Raw genomic sequence first — 27,750 nt, forward strand, 5'->3', positions numbered from 1 at the left:
TGGGCAAGTATCCTTCAGTTTCAGAAGAGGATATTGCTATCCAGAGAAGTAGAAGGAGGGGCTCAACTTATCCAGAGTGTTAGATGTATTCCATGTAAACTGTTAAGTGTAAAGGGGGAATTGGAGGGTGACTCCCCTTGAGACTGGGAGGCAGGAGCACACATAGAAACTTTGCTCTCTCCCCAGGACCCAGTGTGAGGCCTGGTGTTGCTCCAGGGCTTGCCTGGAAGCAGAACTGATGTAGACCTTGGATCTAGGCCTTGGACTTGTGTTTGGTAGGAGAGGTGCTCTTATTTGCTGTGTCAGAAGCCAGGAGCCCAGGTGCCCGGAGATGATGGTTAGAGAGTGCTGTTCGCTTTGGCTTGGCTTCCCAGCCTTTGAGAATGCTGGATTTCACAGGTGGTTCCTGGCAGCAGGGCACCTTGTCTTTTCTCACTTCATAAAGATTTCCATTTAGGACCTCCCTGTGGCAGACCAGCTGTATCTCTTCACCCTCAGTGACCCTACCCTGCAGGAAGATTCCTTCCCTGCACGTGGCTTTATGCCTCATGGGCTTCTCTGACTGCATCTGGGAAATCTGTGGAACTCCTTGACCTGCAAAAGTGCAAAGCTTCCCCAGAAAACTTTCTTTGCCCTCCTTGAGTGCAGACCACCTTTGCTGATGGCTGGGCCAGATGGGCAGTCCAAGATTTTCATCTGGATGATGGGAGAAATAAACAGAATGTTTTTAGTTATCTTGCTCCAGAGAAGAGATACAGCTCTTGTGATATGGGAGGATTTTAATACCTACATTGAGTATTAAAATATTACATAAGCCATATGCACCTGAGTTCTCACTATCATCTCTCTTGGAATGTTTGATTTTTCACTTTCCCTTTGTTAGCCTGTAAGACTCCTAAAATGAAGCCACCCTGTGTGGAACGGCTGAGCACACTGTGCTGGACTATTTAGACTATGAACTCTGTATCCGGCAGGCACAACCAAATGTGCATTGCAGCTGCCAAAAGACTCAATTCAGTGGCTCATTGAATTCAATGGAAAGAGGTGTTAATAGAGTCAGGGGAAGTGATGCTATTAAAAAAATGACATTGTGTGGCTCTGTTCTGTGTTTATTCTCCCTCAATGACTTCCAGATCAAACTCACACAGTTTGGCATCAAAAGATGCCTGTTTTGGACTCCAGTTTGAGGCAAATAACATATCCTGCATAGATACTCTTCTCTTCCTGCTACATCTCATTTCTTGGGATGATTATCAGATGATTCAGGATCACTTTGGCCCCTGCAAGAGTTGGGTCTTAGTGTCAGTATATGAGAATAATAGCAGGGTTAGGTGTCACACGACTGTCAGCTCAGCTGCTGGCCTCAGTCTCTAGCAAGGGTTAGAGTCTCCATAGCTCTTGAATCTTAAGCTCCCAAGGGTGAGACGTTGATGCAAAAAAGAGATCAGGACTCTGTTTTCTCTCTCCCTCCCCCAGTAAGATGTAGGAAAGTCGGCCAAAGGTACTGAGAGCTCCAAATGGTAGAGGGTTGTTATTATTGATGATCTGACTGGCGTCACAGAGACTATCTGAGAATGTGCATTCTGCATAAATAGTTAATGCTCTGAGAATATAGTGTTCCATCCTAAAAGACCTCTAAGGGGCCTTGAGAAGAGAAGGATGGTGTAACCATCAAACCACCTGAGACAACAGTGCTCTCCTTCCCTCCCCACATGGAGAGAAATCTCTTAAACTATGTATCCTTAAGAGGGACAAAGATACCCTCTCCCAGCCTTCTCTAAGAGGGTAAAATTATTTCTTAGGGGATGAAAAACACTCATTTTACATATGAAGCAAAAATACATATACAGTTTATTTGCATTACTAAAATTTCATTAGGGAGATGATTCAGAAAAAATTACCTAAAAATGCTCCTTAGATGAGTGATAATGGAAAAAAGGTTGAGAAACATGGCTCTAAGTTAAGGTTTTCGGGGCCCTGATGAAAGAACTCAGAGTCCTGGAAGGTAAATAAACAAAGTCTGCACTAACTCCTGACCTGCAGAGGTTCTTGCTGTGCAGAGAGGACTGCCAACACTATTAGAATGATAAGCATTAGGACTTTGTTACTGGGAGCTCCCTGCTCCAATCATCTATGTTAGAAATTTCAAAGCAAGTGTAGGGTGATTTCTGCAAAGTCCCATGTCCTCTCCCATTTTACTTGCCCTCCCTTATTGGGAATTGGGGTGTTTGCTATTTCACAGTTAGAAGTATTCTAATGATTCCTGATTCTCTTCAATTCAGCGTGCTGGAGAGAGAATGGTTCTTCCTGCCTTCTTATCTTTTTTAGGTGAGAGTGGAGAAACAGCGATGAGATTGGAAGGGAATAGCACATAGGTCTCTTGTTTTCCTTGAACTGTTTAATCAGGGCCACTGAGCTGGTAGCTTTAGGGCAGGAAAGGAGCTGGGGACAACAGAATTTGATGCCATAAGGATTGCCAACCTTATCCTAACATGCTTGGCCATAACTCAGGGCTAACTCAGGAGATACTGCCTCCCAGTTTTCCTGTGGGAACAAGGGCCAGCAGAGTCATACTGGTATCCTCAGATTTGTGAGAAACGGTTCCCCAAAGCCATGAAGCTTTAGCTCCTCTCATCCATGCCTTGGGGTGGTGAACACAAACCTGGATTTGTTTTGCTCTTTTGTCTGTCTGTGGTTCTCTTTTCCTTCTTGCCCTTTTCTTCTTTTGTTTCTTTATCTTTGGTCTCTTCACTGGGACTTGGCCGGGCCTTGTACAAACCCCAACCATTCAACAGTGCTGGAGAGTAGATAGTATTTACCTCAATAATGGTAGTCTCCTTTCGATTCTTTTTAACCCTCAATTCAGATGACGGATCTAAGCCAACGCCCACGATGGAGACCCAGCCGGTGTTCGATGGAGATGGTAAGCTCTTGCATTACTTCGGATGTTCATTCTCCCACTCATTTTCAGGTTTGGGAAAGGTCTTAACGCTGGATGTTTGTTTAAGTTTTATTATTATTATTTTCTTTTTTAATTTCAATTTTTCCCAGTGTAAGCTGGGTTGTTTTAACCTTTTTAAAAAATGCAAATCCTCCCAGGAACTGGTACACTCTCCACTTCTGGAAGGGCCCTCTGTTCTCTCAGGCTTCCTGCCTGTCTCCTGGTGTCCAACAATAACACAGCCTGGACAGACCCTTGGAGCTGCCAAGACCCAGGAATCACGGCTGAGAAAGATAGGCCGGCAGTGTCCCTTCAGTAAATTAATTGGCACTTACAAGTGTCCACTCTGTGCCTCGCACTGTGTGAGCCCCTCTGGGGGATGAAAAGGAGGTTTGGAGATGTAAGCCTTTGCTCTCAAGACAGCTGCAACTCTTAGAGTGCTTTATGTGTTAAATTACGTGGTCTCCGTTCTTATTGTTGTAGACATTTACGGAAGAAAGAGATCACCATGGTCTGGGAAAAGCTTTCGTGAAGAGCCAGGACTTGAGTTGGATCTTGAAAGTGGAGGGGAGGAGTCTGGGTGTTCCAGGCAAGGGGCTGGCATGGACAAGAGGGGAAAGAGGTAGGGATGGGATACAGTGAGGAAAGTTGCAGGAAGGAGATTGGCCAGTGGGATTGATTTGTGCAGGTTGTAGGGACGTTGAGAGTTGAGGCAGGACATTTTGGAGAAGAGAAATTCTAGGTCAAGAGAAATTGTGGCTGGTGGCAAAAGAGAGGCTGGAAGTCTCTGGAGGCATAGAGAGAGGATAGGAGTGCGGGGTGCAGAAGGTTTAAGTTGGGGTGCTCAGGGCCTGTACTCTTCAGTGTACTGTACTGAGTACTCCATATTCCCCTGATGAGGAACTGGAAGTTTGGCAGAGTAAAGTCTGTAAAATATGACAATAAGGTTGGGATTTTAGTGCAACATGTAGCAAACTGAGCAACTCCTAGCTAAGTGTATCCAGTCCTGGATCATGAGACTGGACAGAGAGACAGAAGAATAAAAAGAAATCATGCCGCGGGTTCACACTGTGGCTATGGATGTCCCTAGCACAAGCTCAGTTCTGAGGAAGATTGAAATGTACAATATCCTTTACAATCAGCTCACTTATGGGAAGGTTTGTATGCTCATGTCTGAAAGTTTAGATGTAGATGTCTCTGTGATCCACAGAGGTTCTGGATCATTGACAAGTCTGGGACCCTGGGGGTTCAGGTGAGGGACAGAGACTGTCTCATCTTGGGAGACCTCCCCAGTACCCTCATTGAAGATCACTCTACAGTATACTCAGGGTCACTTAGGATTCCCGCCTGTCCACTGGGTGACCAAATCCTGGAGAGCCTGGAGGCACCCTGGCACTCTCTGGATGGAGGAATCCAGCCTCTGCGCATGAGAAGCCATTAGAAAGGGGATTGAAGCACACATGAGATGCACTCCTTTCTTTCCCATCTGGAACAGTCTCGGCTCAGCCGTTTCCTCTAGAATGGTCTCTGTGGTTTGTTTGGCGTTCGTTTGTTGATTTATCCCCTTTAAATCTTCTCCCAGGGAAGCAGCTGAGAGAGACTTGGCTTGGCCCATGTTCCTTACCTCCTGGGATAATATTTTTATTCCTGGATGGAGTGCTCAGCACCTCTGCATTCTGACCACTCTGCTTCCCAGCACAGGATGCCCTGATCAGCTCTTATGAGCTGTTGGGGAGAGGAGCTTCCGTTGTGAGGAAGGAAGGGGAACTGGGAGGAGTGGATGTGGGAGAGAACTGAAGCCTCAATGCCTCAGACTTTGAAAAATGGCTATTAAGAAGTCTGAGGTTACACTTCCACTCACATGGTCTCTTTGCCCAGACTTTTTCTCTCTCTTTTTCCCCACCCCTAGAAATCACAGCTCCAACTCTATGGATTAAACACTTGGTGATCAAGGACTCCAAACTGAACAACACCAACATAAGAAATTCAGGTAAATAACCTTCCTTGGATTATATACGTACCCAATTCATCCTTCTTTGCTCCATGGTTCTGTGACTTCTTATTGTGTGGATTTGGGAAAGTCATTTAATTTGCCTGGTTGTCAATTTCTATAGCTATAAAATAAAGAGATTGAATGTATTAATCCCTTCCAGCTTTAATTTTATTCAGTTATCATCTCAGGGATCATCTTTCTTAGGTCGTTGATCCTCTTAACAATTTTTTGGACTATATATTGTAATGTTTTGATTAACTTTCCATAAGCCATGCAGAAGAATTTGAAAGAAGAATGACTGGACATAAAGAAGTTGGACTTCAATCCTGGAGGGAGTCGATTCTGTGTGTTTTGAAGGCTCTAAATAGCTGCTTACAGTCATGTCTTCTCTGGTCTGATCTTCTCTGGTCTGATCTTTTAGGGGGTCTTATGAGTGGTCAAGTTTGAGCACTGGCCAAACCCCTTGTAGAGAGGTGATAATTTTTGAAGGGTGATCATATTTGTAGGATTATTTTGTAGACTCTATTTAATATCAGTAAAGACCAGAGTCAGTAAAGTCCATTTACTATCAATAAAGACTAAATGTTCATCAACAGGAAAATGTGTTCACAAGCCAAATCTGTATCTCTATCAAGGAGGATCATCTTTTCAACCAAAGACTTCATTATGAGAAATACCACTCTGCATAATTTATGCCTGGTTGTTGAATTTAGCCATATAATCTTTTCCTTATAGGTGGCAAGACTATGGATAAAAGATATATGACTTTGAACCAGCAGGCAGAATTTTACATGACCATTAATTAATGAGTGTCCTGTCATTGGTCCCCTTTAAGTTGACCTGTTCACCAACTCTGTCCTAATGGTGGTGATGTGGCATTAGAATGCAAGGAATGATATAGACCAGGAGGTGAATTCAAATGCCATCAGTTGAGTTCCTCTGTGACTTGGACTTGTCAGTGCCTTTTCATGTGTCTGTTCACTGATAAAAGTTGGAGATATGGGATGGTGGAGTGAAAGGAGACTGTGAACTCCCTTGAGTCAGTCTTTGACAGAAGAGTGCGGTGATTAAAGCACAGGCTTTTAAATTAGTGAAACCTGGGTTCACATTCTAGCTCCAACATTTAGTGACCCCAGTCAAGTCATATAATTTCTTTGAGCCTCAATTCTCATTTGTAAAATGTGATCACAATCTCTCCCTCAAAGGACTATGGTTAAAAGTTAACTAAGTTAGTGTCTATATGATACTCAATTGATGCCTGGCTAACTGATAAATTGTAAGTACATGTATTTATTATTATCATTATTATTGGTATGAAAAATGGGAATAGTAATGATGGTGCTTATTTTGAAAATTCTTCAATCAGAAAGAATTTATGATTGTCACCTTAAGCAAAGGCATCTGTTAGGCTTCTTCTTAGGACCCCCTTCATTCCCCTTTCCCTGTTAGGCAAATATAAATCAAATAGAAGCGGCTTTGGTGCCTGTAGTGCCTGATGGTAGAAGTAACATTTGCAATTAGTCTTCTAGTCCTTGAGGCCCTGAAAGGTCTGCAAGGCCCCCATGAGTTAATTCTCATTCTGTGACCAAATGGAAGATATGAAGGTGAGCTCTCTGAGTTGTAATATATAGCACTTTTTTGCCTGAAACACTCACTTGGCATTTAACAGTTGCTTCTTTGAATTTCTTTTTCACGTACCCATGCATTTGATTGCTTTGGGGAATGATGGAGGAGAAAAGATCATCATCATTATCAGTAAAATTAGAATAGCACTGCCATAATAGCTACTTTGTGTCAGGTCCTGTGGAACTTTACATTTGTCATCTCACTTGAGTTTCACCATAACCCTTTGAGATAGCTATTGTTCTTGTCTTCATCTTGCAGATGAAGAGTCAGAGGCTGAGACAGAGGAAGTAACTTGTCCTGAGTCGCAGCTAGGGAGTGGTTGGGCTGGAGAAAACTAGTTATCCTTGGAAGTAGAATGTCTGTCTTCTTTGGTTGTATTCTCTGCATGTAGTAAAGTGGTGAGGTCGAAGTCAGTTGATAATCTTTGCTTCTGCTGAAGTTCTGCTTTCATTCCTACTCTCCATTTGGATGAGAATAGGGTCATGTTGAGAAAAGGATTCTGGGCAGGTCCATTCACCTTCCTTTTGCTGGGGTGACCTGGCCACCTTTATTTTTCTCTGGCTGACCCCAGTTATATCTGTAAGGTTAGTGTATATGATATGATAGTTGGGAGAGACCTAACAGTTCCCTGGGAGAAACTGAGATCAGGGATAACTGTTAGAGATGGATGACTTAGGAATCTCCTACTAAACTGGAACTTTTTCCATCGTGATCAACGGGTAATATTAACTGAATGCCTATCAATCTCTTTGATATAATTATATATTAAATATATGGTGCCACAAAGACCTGTAACAGGGGTTGTCAAATGGTCACTTGCCTGTTTTTGAAAATAAAGTTGGGTTGGATCACAGCCACAGCCATATATTTGTGTAGAGTCTGTGAACATTTTCATCTAAATAGTAGAGTGGAATAGTTGTGACAGACCCTGTATGGCCCGCAAAGCCTAAAATATTTATCATCTGAACCTTTATAGAAAAGCTTTCTGGCTTCTGGCATATATGATTGAAATAGAAGTATTTGGATGGGAGTGTGTGTGTGGGGATGTCTGGGGATGTCTTACTTAAATTTTCTGGCCCATCTCATAGACCAGGCAGGAGGATGCTTCCTAACATGCCCAGGTAAGCCTGCATCAGCACAGGAGCTCTGAGGCAGCTCACAAGGCTCTTCACCATCTCACACAAACCTTTTCCAGGCTTTAATGTCCAGGTCTGGTGCATGCTGCCACAAACGGGTTGCCAAAAAAGCATCTTGAGGTTTGGTTTTTTTAGGCATGGTTTATCTCCACTACACAACTGGTTCCACTGGGCAGCTGAAGTTTTGCATGTAGCGGAGATAAACCATGTAATGGCAAAATCATGGACTTTGGTGTCAGACAAACCTATAACCTGGTTTCCAATGCCAGCTTCCCACTGAGAGGCTTAGTGAGCTTGGGAAAGTTAATTAACTTCCCTGAGTCTTGATTTCCTTATATGTAAAACAAAGTTTTAGTGCCTTGCAGGATTTTTTTGTGAGGACTCAAGAGCATCTGTGTAATGCCTGACACATAGTAGGTACACCATAAATGATTTTTTATACCCAACAAAACACTAGTGACTCTTGGTGGAATATCTTTATGTCTTCTGCTAGCCACTTGTCACATGTTATCATATTTGGTTTAATGAGAAGTCAAATATACCTTAATGATAACTTATATCTGGATATTTGGCTCTAGTAGGGACTGGAGCCTCTTGGCCAAATACCTGAGAAAGTTTTTCATTGAGTTTGACGGACTATCCTGGGTTCAGGTGTGCTTCAGCCTGCATTCCCCTGGGGAGGTTGCCATGGGACTCCGTGAAGCCCATTGGGTTGAGAGCTCTTCTTCTCAGCTGTCTCTCAGAGGCAAAAAGGCTATCCCAGTTTCTTTTACACCCCACACATCCTTTTTTCACATTCAGACCCTGTGACGCCAGGTTTGTTTTCTGGCCTGGGGACTGTTGACATTGGAAAGGTTCCACTGGGCAGCTGAAGTTTTGCAATAACATGACACATATGCCTGCAGACTCTCCTAGTCTCCTTCTCTGCTCCTGGAAGTTTTGGCTCTTGTTTTTAAGGCTTTGTCATGTGTTCACTATGGTCAGTGTCACCTTTTGAGTACTTGGCAGGTTCAGCATTGACAGATTTGCTTCTTTGCTCTTCTCTTCAGTTCTTGCCTCCATTGAACCTCTCCTCCATTGCATCTCCAGCGCACCAGGAATTCCTTTCGCATTCAGAAAGACAATTTACCTGGCCAGCTAATACCCTAGAACTCGAGAGCCGCATCTTCCCATAAATGAATGTTGGATGGAGCCTCTGTTCTGCTTTTATAAGGAAATATGAACTCTTGCTAATTTTTTTTGTTTGTTTGTTTTTTTAATCAGGGGTTGGTTACCAAGGCATTTCTTAATATACCTAGTGTTTAAAATATTTTTTTACCATCTACATGTTACAGATGATAAAGATATGAAATAAGTGACAAGAATTAGGTTTCATCTAATTCTTCATCTCATCTTCTCATGTTTCTAATTTGACTATATGCAGGTACTTTTCTATGGCTCTGATTGACATCTTTGTTTCTATATGAAAAACTTCCACCCTTTCTCCTCTGGGCAAGTATAATCTCTCAGGAAATATGGTCATGCAGCTCTTCTCTGTGCAGCATAGTAATGTTCCCAAGGCCCACCACTCATTTCCTTCTGCCCTGGGGGCTTGACTCTGTGGCCTCAAGTGGAGTGGAGTGGTGTGACTTCCCTCTTTGTTTTGTCATCTCTTTCTTTCCTTTGTCCCTGTTTTTTTCCAGTTAACTTCTTCCATGATCTGATCAAGGACTTCAAGGAGGCCCTAGACCCTGCCCCTGTGAGTTAAATCCAAAAGGGCCATGCCTTTCCTCCCCTGCCTCTTAGACCCACAGTGCTTCCTTTTCTACATCATTGAAGGGAGCAGCTCATGGTGACTCTGCTCCCTGGAGACACAGCCATCAGCACAGACACAAGGTGGAAATGCATTTCTTTTAAGTTTTACCATGAAAGTGACACCCTGGCCTCCTCGTGCATGACTGTGACTGTGTTTGCTCAAGTCACCTTACCTGTCACAGGTAAGCTGTTCACAGTGTCAGAGTGCTGCTCTTCTAGGCCTGCTTCAGGCCCCTTGACCACGTCTTGGATTGCGCCTTCCTCACCCAGGAAGTTCCTGCTGGGATAGCTGCTATGACTGGGACTTGGGGTCACTGAGGCATCTGCACCTCCTGGCTGGATTCCTCCCCCCCCCCAAGCCAGTACTCTTGGCCCGCCTAGAAACCGCTGACTGATGTAATGACTTGAGGCCTGGAAAAATAAACAGCTCGCAGGGAAACCAGCAGTAGCCATTGTAAGCAAATACCCCACGGCCACCTGGAATCTCGCACATGACGTGATTGGAAGGAAGAATGAGTAATCCACTAACGTTAGCAGCCGAGGATGGGTCTGGGCTTGTGTGCATTTAAAATATCTATATAAAAACACACACTGGATATTTATTTCCATAACTGGCCTTCTGGATGTCTGCCCATCTCTCTCATGCAGGTGCCTTGGTCAATCATGGCCAGTAGAATTGAGCTGGGGATGGGGGATGGGTGGTCATCCCTATGACTTTCTCCATGGCAGCAAAGGCCTTGTTCTTTCTTAAAATTTCCCTTTGCGGAGAGAAGCAATAAACACACTTGGAGGCCCCAGGGAGCCTAGCCGCACAGTCCATTTTTACCTTGTTTTAAAATTAGCTTTCCTGGTCGCCTTGCTCCTTCGCCCCACGTTGTCTGCTTGGAACACAAAGGTGTGGGAGGGTGAAGGGATGTGCTGCAGGACCCAGCACTGGGACGACGTGCTGCACCAGCAGGGGTTCTGTTTCTGTTTCTGGAGGTGAGTGTGTCTGCTTTTTAATGTTTGATAGCAAAACTACATGCCCTGGTATTTTCTTTTGACCTCTGCTGCTAAGACACTGAAATTAAAGATCTTGCCCAGGTATTGTCATTAGCTCATTCCAATTTTCTGGAAGTCAACTACAGTCTTTGCTTAGATCTGAGGGTCCTTGTTCTGTGTTTATTTGTAAAATGGCTTTGGAAGTAGATGGGGTCTACATCTCATAAACACACTCACACATGCAACACTCATGTTTTGCAGAGTAGAGAGTGAAGTTGTGATACTTTATTTTGATAAATTTAAATAGCTCTTTCATCTTCCCCTTTGTCTGTGCCTTCTCCTCCCTTTCTGTCTAAATTTTTATTTGCTAGAACTTGCTCTTGAAAGTACAGAGACTGTCAGGTTAAGGCCAATGAAGTTACTGAGAAAAACTAGAAAAAAGGCAGCTTGCTATCTCTCAGTACTTGTCATTGCAAAAAATACTGTGAGGTATTTCATATTCTTTTTGGTGGAAGGGTCATGTCTGCTCACTCAATACTATGAGTCAATAGAGATGGGAACTTTTCTAACATTTGAGCGGATGCGAGTCAGTGATGCCTTGGGGGAAAAGTTAAAAAGAAAAATGCCTGCATGCTATATTGGGACAATCCATCCTGGATGAAATATCCTCTGTAGAATTTCGATCTTGTTCTTCCCTGCCCCATAGGAACTCAGTCTCTGTGTGGGAAGGAAGCGGTCACCACTTCAGACCATGGTGAGACATGCATGACCATTTTGGGTTACACAGAGAGAAACTATTTAGACAGGCTGGTTGGTTTGTAATTTTCCCTTACACCTCCTCACCCATGACACTTCATCCCAGCAGCACGCCCTACTTACAGTGCCAACTGTAAACATCCCTGTGACGAGGTGCCCTCGGCCAATGTCGGGGATATGGGCTGGATGGTGTTACTTTTGTGCTGAAGATGGGATCTCCAAGACACAGCAGGTTAGGTGTGGCTCATAGGCCACATAGCAGGGTTGTGGAAAGAGGTATGAGGTACAAGGGAGAACCTGAGAGCACCGAACAGCCTTCCCTTTAACCCAGCCCCTTCCTGGTGCTCGGAGTTCTGCTGGGACTTGGGAAGCTAAGTTTGGATCTGGCCCCTGAGTCATGGGGAAGTGCACATGATTTTGTCTAATTGTAAGACTGTGGGCCGTTAGAGTGAGAAGGGCCTGAGAGTCATCTAGCATTGCCACTTAATTTTAAATGAGAAAATAGGAGCCCAGACTTGCTAAGGGCCTTGTTCAAGGTCATAGATCCATCAAGAACTATCATGTGCTGAGGCCTCTGTTTGACTCTGAGGGGTCAAAGGATGAAATACAAGGAACATTTAAGGCAGGAGCTGACCATTGGGCAGTGGTGCACCAAAGGGATGGGGGGTGATGGTGAGGTCCACCCCAGTGGGGAGGAATATTTTATCACTGACATTGTTTCGAATTGCTGGCATAGTGATTATAAAAAGCAGATAAACTGTTAGCTATATGTGCATATTTTTTTTTTAGTTTACCTGCAGACCTAATACCCCTTTATTGCCTGCCCCTGGAGCATACTGCTCTACTGCCTTGCCTTTGGTCAGCTACTGGAGTCCTGTTGAGGAGACTGGTCATTCATAGGGATAAGGCAGGAAGACCATGTTTACCCCACACTGCTACCTTAGACCAGCTAATACGATTAGTAGCTACCATTTAGCAACTTACTATGCCACCAGGTTTAATGTTTTTCACATATGATTGCATTTAATCTTCACAATGACCCTATGAGACATGTGCAAGAGTTACCTTACTTTTACATGTAAGGAACCTGGAATTTTGAGAACTTTAACTGGCCAAGGTCACAGAGCGAACAAGGGGTAGAGCCTGAATCATTGACCACAAAGCCCATGCTCTTGACTGCCTATTTTGCGTCTATTCCAACTGTTGCTGACTTCAGAACCTTCTAACATGCCAGACCCTTGGATAGGAGTGTGCAGGAGGAGTGATAGGCACTTACTACTGCTTTCAGCCTTGCCAAGGAAGCCCAAGTATTCCCTCACGCCCTATCTCTAGTTCCCTCTGACTGCCCTGAGGTCTCTCGGGCATGTGGGAGCAGTCTTCAAGTTGAGCTTTCAGACCATCCTCACGTCTCCATTTGGGCTGGAGCTGCAGACAGTTCTCTTGGCCAGTGAGTTAATCAGAAGGGTGCTCCCTCCAGGGGGTTCTCCCAGGTCCCTTTGTAGGTTACAATTGAGGGATGATGTTATGTTTTTTGCTTTCTTTTCCTGCCTATTCTGTGGGGGAAAGGACTTTTTAGCTTAAAGGAGATGGAAAAACTCATGTAAACAGAAGTGTGATTTTAATTTGTGCAAATTCTGTTTCTGTTCTCTCCATACCCACCCTCTACCTGATACAAACCTGAGCACAATTTCAGAGGCTGACTGTTCTGTTCGCCAGTGACATTTGCTTTTTCCTTGCCCTGGTAGGGCCTTTCCTTTTCTGGGTCAGTTGTCTGCCCTGTGTTTGGAAAGGAGCCCTGAGCAATGGTTCTGTGGGCTCTCCCCTTCTTCAGGGCTCTCAGAGCCCCTGCATAACTCTGAGTCACATAAATGTTGAGAAATTGGGAATTGGCAATGGCCAAGTGGCACAGACTGGTGTGCGTGATGGAAAGCCATGGTAGCAGGGCAGAGTCGGCCCAGCAAATGGTGCTTGGAAAAATGATCCTCTGGGGGCCACTTAGCCCGTCCTGTGAAAAAGTGCAAAGTCCACAAGTAAGAAAAATAACCTGTTCACATAGTTGGCTTGAAACCATAGGTGCTAAAACCCCATGTGGCTAAATAAACAGCAAGGGCCTGCTTAGTGATGTCCCATAAATCACTGAGTCCAGCAACCCTTCCCCGGGGCACCGCATCTCGTCCCTGTGCTAGCCCTTCTGAAACAGCAAAGTCAGTCCCTTACAACCTGGTCCTATCTTTCTCTCTTTTACTCCTGCAGTGCTTCCTCTGCCAAATTCTCAGCCACCCGACAGTTCTGGAACGCTCCCGACACCACACTCTCACATGCTCACATGCTGACCTAGAGAATCCTGAGACTGGAGCCATGCGGTTTCTTATGCCTCTGGAATTTCATATTGTAATTTAGAAAGGTTGTTTTCAACCCACAGTTTGATATTATCTTTCAGCATTTCATTCATTTTTGATAAGAGACTAGGTGGGTGTGAAGTATTTGAAGGGGTTTCAGGGTCACTGTAGGTGACACACTGCTAATTTTTTCTTTAATATTCTTGGCTCAGTGGGACAACTCCTTTTGCAATGAAACCTAAGTAAGTGCCTCTCATTTTTCAGTCTGGGTAACATTTTAATTGATTTTTCCCCTAAGAAAATCCAGCGCTTGATGGTCTGAGGGTTGTGTGTAGCATTTCCCAGGATGTGTCAAAGGGATAGATACTCTTTTTGCAGCGTCTGTGGGCTCATCCCCATGGTTTATTCAACAGTGGGCAGCCCTGTCTCTGAAGTGTCAGACTAGAATTCTGTGGGAGGGGTGACATGATGGGGACTCAAGCAATAGAAGGGTTCTTGGACCAAGTACCCTTTATGAATCTTGTACACCAGAGGTTCCATGGCTCTCCTATAGCTACCAGAGGTGGGTGTGGTGAAGGCTCAGGAAGGATGTGCAGAGTCCTAGTTTCCAGGAACTTGCATCCAGTGAAACAGGGCACTGAGGACAAGGGGCCCATGAGGGCAGATCCTGCACAAGGACCACACTGCTTCTAGCCTTGTTCTGGGCGGGGCCTCAGGGAAAGCTTTGGGGACGGAGGATGGCCTTGAATGAGGGTAGACTAAGATCTCATGGTTTATTCTTTCTGCTTGCTATGTCTTAGAGGATTTTTCTGGCCTCTCCAGCACCTGACATGATGCCAGCACCCAGTACATATACAACCAGTAACATCCTGGATGATAACCTGGGTCTACAAGGTCCCAGTCCTTTTTTGTGTCCTCTTCCTGGGCCCTAATCTTATTTGCTACTCAGGATCCTGCTTTAGGTCCTCCTCTCTCAGGACAATGTCAGTTTACTTTTTCTGTAGTCTAAGGAACTCCCTGTCCAGATGGCCAGAGTAGGTACCTTGGTTACCAGTCGAGCCTCCACTGGGAGAACCTCTGGTTCTTTCTCTGGGAGGACTGCATCATTCAACAAGGCATCTTCCCAGTCCACGTTTTTATGGCTTGTGACTCTTCTTCAGTTCTTCTGCATATGGCTCTCTGTAAGATTAGCCTTTTTTCTTGCACTCATTTTTCAGATGGACTTTACAATGCTTCATGTCATAGGTCAATTTGGCTAGGCCATCCTGCCCGGTTGTTTGGTCAAACACTTACCTAGATATTGGTGTGAAGGTATTTTATGGATGTGGTCAACATTTACAGTCAATTGACTTCAAATAAAACAGATTCCCATTCATAATGTGGGTGGGTCCCATCCAATCAGTGGAAGGGCTTAAGAGCAAAGACTGAGGTTTCCCCAAAAAGAAGGAATTCTGCCTCCAGACTGTAACATGGAAATCCTGCTTGAGTTTCCAGTCTGCTAACCTGACCTATTGATTTTGGACTCAAGACTGCCCCATCACTCTTACCTGAATTTCTAGCCTACTGGCCTGCCCAACATATTTTAGACTTGCCAGCCCCTATAATTGCATAGCCAATTCCTTAAAATATTACTCTCTCTCTCTTTATGTATATGTGTGTGTATCTATAATCTATAGATATCAAGCGCTTGTGCCTGTGCTGGCCCTTCCAAAACAAATAGATACATAGATACACACACACACACACACACACACACACACACACACACCTGTCTCTATTTTCCATTGGTTCTCTTTCTCTGCAGAACCCTAAGTGACACAGACTTTCTCTGTCTACCATCTTCTCTCTCCATCCGTCTCCCCCTTTACCCCCGCCTTCCTCCATCACCATGAGGTTCCCATGTTCTTTCTCCAAAATGTTTATAGCATAGCTGGCCAACCAATAACTGCTGACTACATGTGCAGAAGGTGCTTTGGTGTTGGGTTACCCAGGATCTCAGCTTTTCTGTCTGCTCCTTTATTCAGCAGTTCCTCCTCTGGAAGGCAGTGTCTAGAAAGAAAGGCCAGCCCAAAGAGCCGAAACTCAAATCTTGTAATGTTTATGTTTTTTGGCCATTTTTGGTTTAAACAAAAAAAGAAGAGAAAGGAAAAAGATGATGAAGAAGAAAAGGTTTCCGGGATAAAAGACTAAACTCTGGGCTAACATCAAGATTGGGGATTTAGGTTATCCATGCTTTCCTTTGTTCCCAATCACCACGAGTAATTGAGAGGCACAGAGGCCTGGGCTGGTCCTAGCTGATAGGGCCGATAGAGCTGTGCTCTAGGCTTATCCCATCTTGGTGGGATGTGAAAGAACCCGTGCCCTGGGCCTGGAGACAGGGTTCATGTTTATCTGGTCCAACCTCTTTTTTCCTCTCCTGTCTCCTGCCCTGCCCACTCCTGCTGGACTTTGGTCTTTCTTCGCTATGTGCAATTAGTGGTGGACAGGGTTGTGTGCTTTCTGGTGACAAGGAGTGGACATGGTTTCACTTCTATTTGAGTATTTACCATGTGCCAGACTTGGTACTGGGCAGTTTGCTTGGATGTTTTTCTCTTGTGTTTCTTCTCTTAGGCAGTCAGAGGTTTGTCACTGATGTTTTAGCCACTCATTGCCAAGTGCGGAATGACCTGACTCTCATTTCCCTGCACCATCTGAGGGACAGGATTATAGGCAGGCGTGTGAGTGTGTATGTGTGGTTATGTGTTTCCATGCCCCCCTGGACAGCCCTGATTGTTCCCTTTCCCCTGCTGTTTATGGCTTCCCGATGTTTACAGATGGTCCTGGCCCATTCTCATAGATACCTGGCCAGACCTTCTAATCTTGTCATCTCTCTCTGAATGTTCCTGAGCAGAGATTATTTTAGAACAGTGTGTGTCTACTTCTGGGGAGCTCCCTCTCTGAACCCAGGATCACAAAGAGACCCATGAAATTGGTCCCCTGTCTTGCATTCTGGAAGGGGACTTCTTGGTACCTAAGAAAACTGATAGATGTGAATTTTAACATGCATTTGGGATCCAGGTGACAAGAAGGAAAGGATGGCAGTGGCCCCAGGGGTGGGCTGGCTTTTTGGGTCTGCCACTTCCTAGTTCTGTGATCTTGATCCAGTGACTCTGCCAGTCTGTGTTTCTGCATCTTCCTTTATTCAGTGAGGATAAGAAGAACATATTTTTAGAGGCTTGTTTGAGTTTGAAGTGAGTTAATACAAGCAAACTGCCCAGTACCGAGTCTGGTACATGGCAAATACTCAAATAAATGTTAGCTATTGTTATTCATTTTAGAGTTCTGCAAAGGTGGGTGAGTTACAAATTTGGGTCTTCAGATATGGAATAAGTTTATGACCTGTGGTAGTTACTGATTAGCGTCTGCATGACCCATAACCTCTAGAGAAGCCCTTCAAGAATAATTGATTGGTTGATTGAAGGGCTTACAGGGCTACAAAAATATGTATAAGGTAAGTTGATGAATAGTTGAGGAGGTCTAGATGTTTCAGTTATCTGTTGTTGTGTAACAGACTGCTCCAAAATGTACTGGCTTACCATAAAAATAATTTATTCTTTCTAATGTGTCTGTGGGTTGGCCGGGGTACTTGTTTTATCTGAATTTACTCCCGGACTCATCCAGGTGGGGGAGGATCAGCTGGGCTGGAATGTACAAGGTGACCTCCCTCTCACATCTACTCACTGAGTTGCTTCCCTTTCCTCTCTGTGGCCTCTTGTTCTCCAGTAGGCGAGACCAGCTTCCTCCTGGTGATCTCAGGGCAGCTTCCACAAAAGTGAAAGCCAGAGCTGCAAGTCATTCTTGAGGCCTCGGCCTGACACACAGCATCAGCGTTGCCTCCAACATTCTATTGGCCAAAGCAAACCAGAGTCCATGTGAGGGGTCCACACAGGGGCATGATCACAGGGAGGCACAGTTCAGTGAGGACTGTTTTGTAATGAGATGAACTATACTGAGTAAAAGAAAAATATAGGTTAGAATAAAAATCAGATTATTCTGTGTCAAGATGATCTTGCAGAGAGGTGAAGCACCCAGCCAGTGTTGAAATGTCAACTCTACCACTTCCTAGTTCTTTGATCTTGATCCAATTTCTCAGCCAGTCTGTGTTTCTGCATCCTTTTCTGTTCAATGAGGATAACAACACTGCCTTTAAAGGTTTGTAATGAATTTGAAGTGAGTTAATACAAATAATGCACCTAATACCAAGTCTGGCCCATGGTAAATACTCAAACAGATGTTAGCTATTTTTATTCATTTTATAGTTCTGCAATGGTGGGTGAGTTAAGTTTGGTATTAAGTTTTCTGCTTCTGAGGCAAAGAGAGAAAAATATCCAGGTACAAGATCTGTAGTTTGCGTAGGTTGAGAAGATATCATTGTTTAGAAGAGGCTGTGCTGTGTCCAGCACATTTGGTTTTGAATGCAGCAGATTTGGGATAGTCTACAAAGACACTGACATAGAAGAGCTCACTGTAAAAATAAATTTATTTGTTTCCTAGAGCAAATGGTTAGAGGCAACATTGTCTAGAGGTTAGCAAGTCAAGCCTGACTGTCAGGATCCCCGGCCCTTCTCTCTCCTGGCTGAGTGAACTTGGGAAAATCCATTAATCTCTCCAACGTTCAGTTTCCTTGTCTACAAAATGGGCATAATAATAGTGCCTACCTCATATGGGCAAAGGATTAATCAGGTAAAGCCCTTAGTCTATTGCCTGGCACATATCACTCAATGAATGTTTGTTTTTATTGTTATTAGTTGTAAAGATGATTTTAAGGGAGATTTTCTCTTTGCTGTGAGACAAACTCTCTGTGTACTCTTCACAGAGGGTTAGTGCTATTATGATCAATCACTCCTGTCTCTTTCTTAGAGGCACCTGGACTTGCAGATATTGTAATGAAGTAATAAATCAATAATAAAAATAATAAAATAAAGCCTGCATTCAGGCTTTTTAAAAAATTCTTTGCCATACCCCATTTTTCCAAATTAGTGAGCTTTATCATTTTTATTATTTTATTTTATTTTATTGAGACAGGGTTTTACTCTGTGGCCCAGGCTGTAGTGCAGTGGCATGATCATGGCTCACTGCAGCCTCAACCTCCTGGACTCAGGTGACCCTCCCACCTCAGCCTCCTGGGTAGCTGGGACTACAGGCATGTGCCACCACACTGGCTACTTTTTGTGGTTTGTTTTTGTTTTTGTTTTTTTTTTGTAGAGCCAGAGTCTTGCTATGTTACCCAGGCTGGTCTCAAACTCCTGGGGTAAGCAGTCTGCCTGCCTCAGCCTTCCCAAATGCTGGGATTATAGGCATGAGCCACTGAGCCTGGCATTTTAATGATTTTATTCTCCATGGAACTTCATAGACACTGACTATAAACAGCTCAGAACAGCCTTCAAGGACTTCCAGAAATCCATCAACAGGGCCTTAATCATGGGTCTGTGCCTATTCTTAGATGGCTCCTGTCCACATTTCCTAGGGTCTTGGGACCCCCAGTGGTGTGAAGTCAGGTTCATTATTTGCTCTGCCCCTGGGGAAGATCCCCCCTTCTCTCTCTGCCTCTTGCTTTCAGTCTGATTTATGGCTTTAGAAGGTTGGCCTGGAGAGTCTTAATTTAAAGCCTCTGTCAGAGGTTGTTACATGAACGTGGTGCCAGTAAAAAGCTGTTTTCCTTTGGTTTTGCTCCTCTGTTGCCTCTTTCATGGCATGAAATACGATGTAGGAAAATAAGGCTACCAAATTGGGGTTGGGGGAGCTATTGAAAAATTCTTGCATAATCCTCTTGAAGTTGCCATGGCACCTTCCCAGCCAGGGGCTGAAGTCAAAATGCTGGATCTTTAAGCCAGGTTTCCCAAGGCCCCTCTCCCTGCTCAGTTTCTGTCTCTTTCCTGCCTCTAGATGCTGTTCTAGTGGTAGTCACAGTTGGAGGCAGAATCCCAAGTCTGATGTCTGTCAGCTGTTTTAAACTCCTCTTCCTCTAGCCAAGGAGATTCTGTTTAGCTTTTCTATATTTGCATTATGAAAGCAGTAGTTTTTTTTTTTTTTCACTTCCCAAATTCAAAATTACATTTTCTATTTTAATAGTGAATATGCTATATGTGCCTGCCTCCTGGCCCTTAGATATTTTTATGCCCCTAAGGAAATATTTTTACCCTGCAACAAGAATCACCAGGCTATTGTTTTCGAGCATTTTCCTAGCAGTGAGACATAGCATTGTTTTTCTGTCATGTGACTTATCTGTAAAACTGCATTGAGCTACTTTGTGTCTCTGTGTACTCCCATGGTTTGTTTAAACATGCACGCTTACCTATATGTGTGTCATTAACAGAGCCACTATTTCAAGGAACTTGGCTTCTTTAAAGTGGAGTTGAGTTTCTGTTATTTTGATTGCTTGTGCTGTTGTTCAGTGCACAGCATGGTTCTCCAGGTTGCTGATACCAAGTTCCTTGCTCTTAAGAAGGGTATTTTTGTAACAATCTGTAAACATTCAGTGGGATGCCCAAGACTACATTCCTGTCAACTTCTTCAAGAGAAGAGTTGTAGAATAGTGGTATGAAAAAAATACAGTGGGTAAATAAACAAGTAAATGAAAAATAAAGTAGGCCGGGTGCGGTGGCTCAAGCCTGTAATTCCAGCACTTTGGGAGGCCGAGGCGGACGGATCACGAGGTCAGAAGATCGAGACCATCCTGGCTAACACGGTGAAACCCCGTCTCTACTAAAAATACAAAAAATTAGCCGGGCGTGGTGGCGGGCGCCTGTAGTCCCAGTTACTTGGGAGGCTGAGGCAGGAGAATGGCATGAACCTGGGAGGCGGAGCTTGCAGTGAGCCGAGATTGTGCCACTGCACTCCAGCCTGGGCGACACAGCGAGACTCCGTCTCAGAAAAAAAAAAAAAAAGAAAAATAAAGTAATAGTACAGGTTTATGATGTGATTCTTTTGTTATCAAAAAAGAAGATGTGTGCACCTGTATTTCCATGTGTGTATGTACATAAAACCTAGGGAAGGTACAGTGTTTAACTTTGGCAGGATTATAGGTTTTTCCAAAGTTTCTTTTTAAAAACTTCTTTATAATAAGAAACCCAACACTATTTATTTTTAATAATTAAAACAAAAACAAAACCAGAAAAAAACAAAAAGGGAAGCCAGGCAGGCTAAGTGGTTGATTGGAAAGAATTTTCAGGTAAGTGGCTGTGCAGATGTGAGACGCCCTAGAGCTGACCATGCTGGACACAGGGTACCATGCACTGTCTCAGCCGGGGACTGGATGGGGGGAAACCAGGTTTGACTGTTCAGACATGCTCATGTGTTCCTGAGGCTGCTGAGTGCAGACACCATCCGGCTGGACCTGTTTTCTCGCCCATTGAATGGAAGCAGCATTGTGTAATTCACTGAAATTCACTTGGCCTGCTTTGCTCAGCAGCGTCGGAGGGTGGGGAGGAGCCAAGGCTGGACCTTGTTTCTGCTCCTCCTGGGTGCCGAGCATCACTCCACATGAGGCTGATGGCGACGGCTCCATCCTGCTGTGTCTGGGCTTGGAAGGGTCTACGTGCACAGGCATTCCTGCATCAGCTTGCAGGGTAGCCAGGCTCCTGCACCCACCTCTCCTGCAGCCCTAGACAGCATCCATAGGAGCCACTCTGAAAACAGTAAGATATTCCACCTTCCAGACAAGCTGCAGCTCTGAGAAGGGGCATCCCTGGAGTCCCTGGCTGGCTTGTTGCTGCAGTTGAACCTATTTGGTGGGAATGCTAATGAATGCTGGCAGCAGAGATGGCCACAGGGAGGTTCTGAACCTCTAGCCCCCTCAGCGTGTGCTGACATGGGAGACAGCTCTCCGTGGTAATTCATCAATGGGGCAGCACATCAGTTCCTTGGGTCCAGGCCTGGTCCTTGCTACTTACTTTGGGTGCTGGACACAGAAGCCAGGAATGTTAAGTCACAGGAGTGATAGTCACCACAGGCTGTGTCTTCTCTTGCAGAGAAAGTCTACTCATGTGACCAGGAGAGGCAGAGTGCCCTGGAAGAGGCCCGGCAAAATCCCCGTGAGGGTATTGTCATCCCTGAGTGTGCTCCTGGGGGACTCTATAAGCCAGTGCAGTGCCATCAGTCCACTGGCTACTGCTGGTGTGTGCTGGTGGACACAGGGCGCCCGCTGCCTGGGACCTCCACACGGTAAGCCCCCCAGGCTGAGTCCTGGGAAAAGGGACCTGCTGGCTGTTAGGCATGCTGGCATCTCCCAGTGTTCCTGCCCTGGTTTGGTGGGAGTGCCTGGGAGAGCAATGTTTTCAACGAGTAGAAGACTTTCAAGTAGAAAGACCCTGGGACCTGGATTCTGGTCACAGGCCTGTCTCTTTCTAACTTAAGACCTTGGAACAGTACTTAACCTCTCTGAACGTCAGTTTCCTGATGCAATTATTGCCCTTTCTAAGCCACTTGGTTCCATGGATCAAAAAAGATACTGGGTGCAGCTCAAGTATCATTGTTATTATGCTTGAGTGGTTGAAATGACATGCCTGAACATGTCGCAATGGGAACATTGATGCTAAGATTGCCTTGTAGCTGCCGGACAGCGCAAGGGATATCGTGCTGCCCACCTTCGGTGCTTTAGGCTTGGTGACAACATAGATCATTGCTGGGCAGTAGTGACTGAAGTAGGCTCAGTTGCCAGCCCCTCCCAACCCCCCCATATCTCTCTTTTCTCAGCTACGTGATGCCCAGTTGTGAGAGCGACGCCAGGGCCAAGAGTACAGAGGTGGATGACCCCTTCAAGGACAGGGAGCTACCAGGTGGGAGACGATGCTGGCCCTGCCGGCACCGTCACCTCCTTCTGTTCCTCCACCCTCTCATCATGCAGAAGAAGCTGCTTCCTCTTTGTCTGTTTCCCCATATGTAAGATGGAGCCAGGAGCCGTGGGATCTGCATCCCGGTCGGGGATTTATCCCTAATTAGCTCTGTGCTCTTGTGCACGTTGCTTCTCTTCCCTGTGCCTCTTCGTCTTTATAATGCAGTCATCGGGTTAAAATCCTGTCTCTGCAATTCCACAATGCGTTGTCCATCTGAGGTCCATGAGGACAATGTGTTGAGCACTGTGAGTTATTTTTTCCAGGGCTGTGAGGATAAGATAGCTTACAGGGAGGGGCTGTCCTGAGCGATGCGGACAGTGTCTGTTGCCTGCTCTGAAGAGGCAGATGACCTCTGGTGGCACAGGACCATCATGGAGTGTGACACAAGGCACATAGGCAGGGCCCTGGGACCTCCAGACAGCTGCTTTGTGGGTTTCCCCTTATTTATAGTGATCTCTGCCTACAGGTTACAGTAAAATTACTAAATGTTGGTGGCTTGGAATCTTGTTTTCTTTACACAGCACAAAGTCAGATTAGTTCCTTACACAGCACGAAGTCAGATTAGTGCTGGTGGGAAATGGGCCACCTTTCCATGACATATCAGGACTCCAAGTGAGAACTGAAAGCAGAAAGTTCCAAAAGTCAGGGAGTTTCCACACGAGGTTTGTAGAAATCACCCCATGACAAGAATGGAGTCATGGTGGCCAGGGTATCCCTTTTAGCCAACCCCTTAACAAATGTGAATTGAGATTCTACTATGTGCCAGGCACTGGGTATAATCTAGTGGTCAAAGTTGACATGAGACTTACAGAGTGAAGGAGACAGGATACGAATAAATGAATATGGGCATTTATAGATAGTCACGGTGGGTACTCTGGAGGAAAAGCAGAATGTGCTGTGAGAATGGCAGGGAGAACTTACTTTAGATTCCACAGCTTCTCTGAGAAGCAAGTGTTGAACCTGAGACCTGGAGGATTTGGGGACAGAAGAGAATGAGCTAGTTGCTCATTTCTGTGTGGAGTTGCTGTGGAGAGGAGCACTGGGAGTAGTGTAGAAGGCCCACCTGGTGCTGGTGATCGTGACTTTATAGAGCACCCATTTATCCAGTTGTGTGGTGGTGTTTTCCCCAGCTATGTGGTGTAGACATGGAAAAGGCGTATCTATAGAAGGTTCATCTGTGCTTTACTGTGTTTTGCTGGAATAGTACAAGGAGGAAAAAAGGAACAAAGGACTTGAGAGTACTGGCAAGAGAGATGCTGTAGTTATAATCTAAGATGGATGAGGAGGGAAGTGAAAAAAGGAGGACACTCTTGGGTGGATCTGGTGGTAGGTGTACTTAAGTCAACTTTGACCACTGGGGGTTCTCTCCCTGTCTTGTGCTCCCACAGCCCCTAGTTCTTACCCATAACACAGTATTTTTCTCGCTTTAGGATGACTACTTGGCTATTAGCTTGGGTTCCCCTGTAGATGTGAACTTTACAAGGATAAGGACCTTCTGTATTGTTCACTGCTGTATCTCTAGCATTTAACATGGTGCCTGAGTTGATGTCTAGCAAAAATGTGTGGAATGGAAGAAAATTGAAAGCATTATTTGGTCTGATGGTCCTTTGTGGGGTATGGGTAAAGGAACTATGGAAGTTTATGAGACTCCTCTGATCAGTAAACAAATCCCTAAAGTGGATTTGGCTGGACAAGAAGGGCTTTGAGAAGTTCAGGAAAGGATGGTAGTTGAGAAAGCTGTTGACTTGATTATAACCTGGCATCTACCTTCAAATCTCATTTTATCTTTTAGGCTGTCCAGAAGGGAAGAAAATGGAGTTTATCACCAGCCTACTGGATGCTCTCACCACTGACATGGTTCAGGCCATTAACTCAGCAGCGCCCACCGGAGGTGGGAGGTGAGAATGTGAGCAGGAATCAGGCCCAGGAGAAAAATGTGGGGCCCCTGACTTTTCAGATGCTGAGGGAGGGTGGGAGAGTGGGCAGGGTTTGCGGAGGGCAAGGACTAGAAGGTGATCTTTTTCCTGAAACCATGTCCCCATAGCTTTGACCTGCCTTCTGCCAAAAATCTTCCTGCCCCTCTTCCTTCCCTATTCTTTGGGAGCTGCTTGTCCCTAGCTTTTAGTTACCTGCTTTATAGGAAAATCCAGGGCTGTCTGGGACTTCCAGCTGTTTAATCTCAGAAGGGGATGGGTTGGAGTGAGAGTTCTGAATGGCAAGAAGGGTGATGGGCATATCATGGGGACAGGGAGGACAGAGAGGAAGCACAAAGCACTTTGTGATTTTCTTGTCTCCTAGAGGGCAGGAACCAGATGCCTTTTTGGCATCCTGAGAATTCCAAGGAGCTTTTGGCAATGGAATTGGACACTCATATAGCCAAATCCAGCTTAGGTCAGGAATTGAGGTGGTAGCTGAGGCAGTCCTGATCTGAGGCTGAAATGCACATGCTCCCCAGTAACCAGCATTGCTGGCATTCATGAGTTTGGCCCCTTAGGCCAGTTGGTTGGAGATGCATGCGTGCATTCATCCATCTGCTTACCACCTTTTGAACATCGAAGACACAGCAAACACTGGGCTAAGGACAAGGTATCTGGGGATAGAGGCATGTCCCACCTTCAAAGGATGCAGCTTAGTGGGGATACTACACCATAGATAGATACTTACAAAATCTGTGGTGAGTGCTAGGACAGAGGTGGAAGAACGGAGAATGGTTGTCTAACTCAGTCTGAAGGAGTCAGAAAAGGCTTCCTGGAGGAGGTGATATCTGAGCTGAGTTTTAAAGGATAGGTAGGACTATGCCTGTCAAAGAAAAGAGAAAGCCATTCCAGAGAGAATGAAAGGATATTGTGGATCCAAGAAAGTGCATGTCTGTGGTTCAGTTAGGTTGGGCTGGGATGGATAGTCAGAGGAGGAGGAAGCGGAGGAGGTAAGAGTGGTAATCGTGAGATGGAAGAGATGGGCAGGACTCAGATCCCAAAAGGCCTGTGAGACATGCTGAGTAAGACTTCTGCTTATGAAGCCAGTTGGGGAAGCACAGCAGGGACTGGTGGAGACAAGCAGGGGGTGTTTAGGCTCCTTACAGCAGCAAGGGAGGTACCCTAGGCTTGGTAGAGATGGGAAGCCTGCCTCTGAACTTACATGGCTCACTGAGGAGGGAGCGCTAGTTCCCCGGCATCTGCCCAGAGGCAGAGCTGTTATCCATAAGGCAAGGAATGCAACCAAGAGAAAAAGCCTAGGCCTTGGAAGGACCCCAGCATGGCTCCCTCAGTGGTGATTGGCAGGACTGTGTGGTATGTGTTTAGGGTAGGAATTTAGGGCTCCAGGCAAGCTGTTGACAGTTCTGCATCCTGAGGCAGACAAAGGCAGCCATTTTGAAAATCCAATTTCATATCAAATCAAAGTGAGTGCACACAATAGCCAAGATATGGAAACAACCTCAGTGCCCATCAATGGATGAATAAAGAACATGTGGTATATGTATACAGTGGGGTAATATTCAGTCTTAAAAGAGAGAGAAATCCTGTTTTATTGGGGACATTATGCTAAGTGAAATGAGCCAGTCACAAGCACAAAAGCTGCATGATTCCACGTACATGAGGTATCGGAAACAGTCAGATGCGTAGAAGCAGAAAGTAGAATGGCGGTTGCTAGGGGTTTGGGGAGTTGCTAACCAATGGGTGTCAAGTTTCAGCAAAGCAAGATGAATGAGTCCCAGGGATCTGCTATCCAACATTGTCCTTATAGTTAACAGCACGGTGCTATACACTTAGATGTTTGTTAACAGGCTAGATCTCCTGTTTAGTGTTCTTACCACATAAAATCATCAACAACAACAACAAAAAAATGAAAGGAGAAAAAAAAGTGAATGCAGTGGTTGCCCATCTTGGAAACTGCTTATTGGGGTGCTGGCCCTGAGCACCCCCATGGTCCTCTGAGCTCTGAGGCTGGTTTCTGGCTGTGGCTCTGTTTCTGCCAACCTGTTGGTAGGGACCTGGCTTCCTCCAGGAGGATCACAGCACTATGTCTGAGAAAGATGAAGACAGGGTTCAGCAGGCCCACAGACGGGAGCTGCTGGAGGCGGCCCATGGCACTCCGCTGCTCAGTCTCCGAGATAGAGAGGATGGCATCCAGATCTCCGAGAAGAGGGAAGAGGTGAATTTTGAAAAGGCACGTTCAGTATTGTTGGCCTTTATGTTATTTGTTTAGAATATGAAAAAAAATACCTGTTGTTTCATGCAAAAACAGGCATGAAAGATTCATACGTTCAGTATTGTTGGCCTTTATGTTATTTGTGTTTAGAATACAAAAAAAAAAACTGTTGTTTCATGCAAAAACAGGCATGAAAGATTTATGTTTTGTGTTTATAATTATGTTTAGAAGAGAAGGAAAAAGAAAAAAAAGGAGGTCTGTGGGCTTAAAAATTTCTGGTCTGGGGGCTCCCACTTACACCTTCCTGCAGGCTCCTGGCACTGCCCCCCAGCTCAGGGGTCCCACCTGCAGTTCTGCCTGAGTCCTAAGGAGGCAGAACTTCAAGCTCCCCCTGGCTGCTTTCCCAAGAGCACTGCATGGTCTCCGCTGTAGGTGGGGGACACAGATGGGCCCCGCTGCCAGGGGAAGGAAGGTAGGTTTGTGCCTTATCCTCAAATGACAGACAGAAGGGATTTTTACAGGCAATGAAAGCTAAGAAATTTATGATTTTTTAATATCAGTGTGTCCTTAGGGAAGATAATCTTTTTTCCATTCTATTTTAGGTGTAATTTAGAGTTGGAAGAGATTTTTCAAAAAAATAATTGTTTTCAAAACATGTTTTTCATTTTAAGCTCATATTAGCTTGACCATACTTGGTTTTGATGGGAATGAAAGATTTGAGCTGCCTTTGGTAGTTATGTTACCTAAAGGCTGGACTTTAGTCAAAAGACGGACAAGATGCTCCAAGAAATAGTTTAGAAATCAAGGAAGTGGGTGGGGGAAGGGAGAAGAAAGAGAGAAACTGCTATCCAGGAAGGTAGCTGCCAGGGTTACCAGCGTAGTAACAGGGTTTAAGGCTGTCCCAGATCTTCCCACTATATTCAGCATAAGCCCTAACTCTGACCTGGGCTGGCTCTTCAGGACAACCTAGCTGGCCCCACCTCTCCTCACATATTCCTTTCCTTCCCACCATTGTGTTCCAGGCACTGGTTCTCCTGGTTCTCCTCAGTTCTGGTTCCTCGAACAAGTCAAGCTCTTGCCGGTTCCAGGACCTGTATGTCAGTTGCTCCTAGAATTCAGTTCCCCATCTTCCAATGACTGGCCCCTGCTTATCTATTTAAAT

At 45.1% G+C, this 27,750-nt stretch overlaps 1 protein-coding gene across 7 annotated transcripts in view; it reads left to right on the forward strand.

Moving 5' to 3' along the window:
* SMOC1 (SPARC related modular calcium binding 1) overlaps window positions 1-27,750 on the forward strand; it is a 151,638-nt gene that overhangs the window by 108,487 nt on the left and 15,401 nt on the right. For 4 of the 7 annotated variants that reach the window (XM_037984174.2, XM_037984175.2, XM_007987125.3 and 1 more), the window contains exons 6-10: window positions 2,834-2,923; window positions 4,851-4,931; window positions 21,576-21,768; window positions 22,300-22,382; window positions 24,232-24,337. In XM_037984174.2, the coding sequence (XP_037840102.1) occupies window positions 2,834-2,923; window positions 4,851-4,931; window positions 21,576-21,768; window positions 22,300-22,382; window positions 24,232-24,337 (553 nt within the window). The remainder of the gene's footprint in view (window positions 1-2,833; window positions 2,924-4,850; window positions 4,932-21,575; window positions 21,769-22,299; window positions 22,383-24,231; window positions 24,338-27,750) is intronic. The other 3 variants (XM_037984176.2, XM_037984177.2, XM_007987130.3) reach the window with 1 other exon arrangement.

The sequence above is a fragment of the Chlorocebus sabaeus genome, chromosome 24 (genome assembly GCF_047675955.1).
Source record: "Chlorocebus sabaeus isolate Y175 chromosome 24, mChlSab1.0.hap1, whole genome shotgun sequence".
Taxonomy (NCBI): domain Eukaryota; kingdom Metazoa; phylum Chordata; class Mammalia; order Primates; family Cercopithecidae; genus Chlorocebus; species Chlorocebus sabaeus.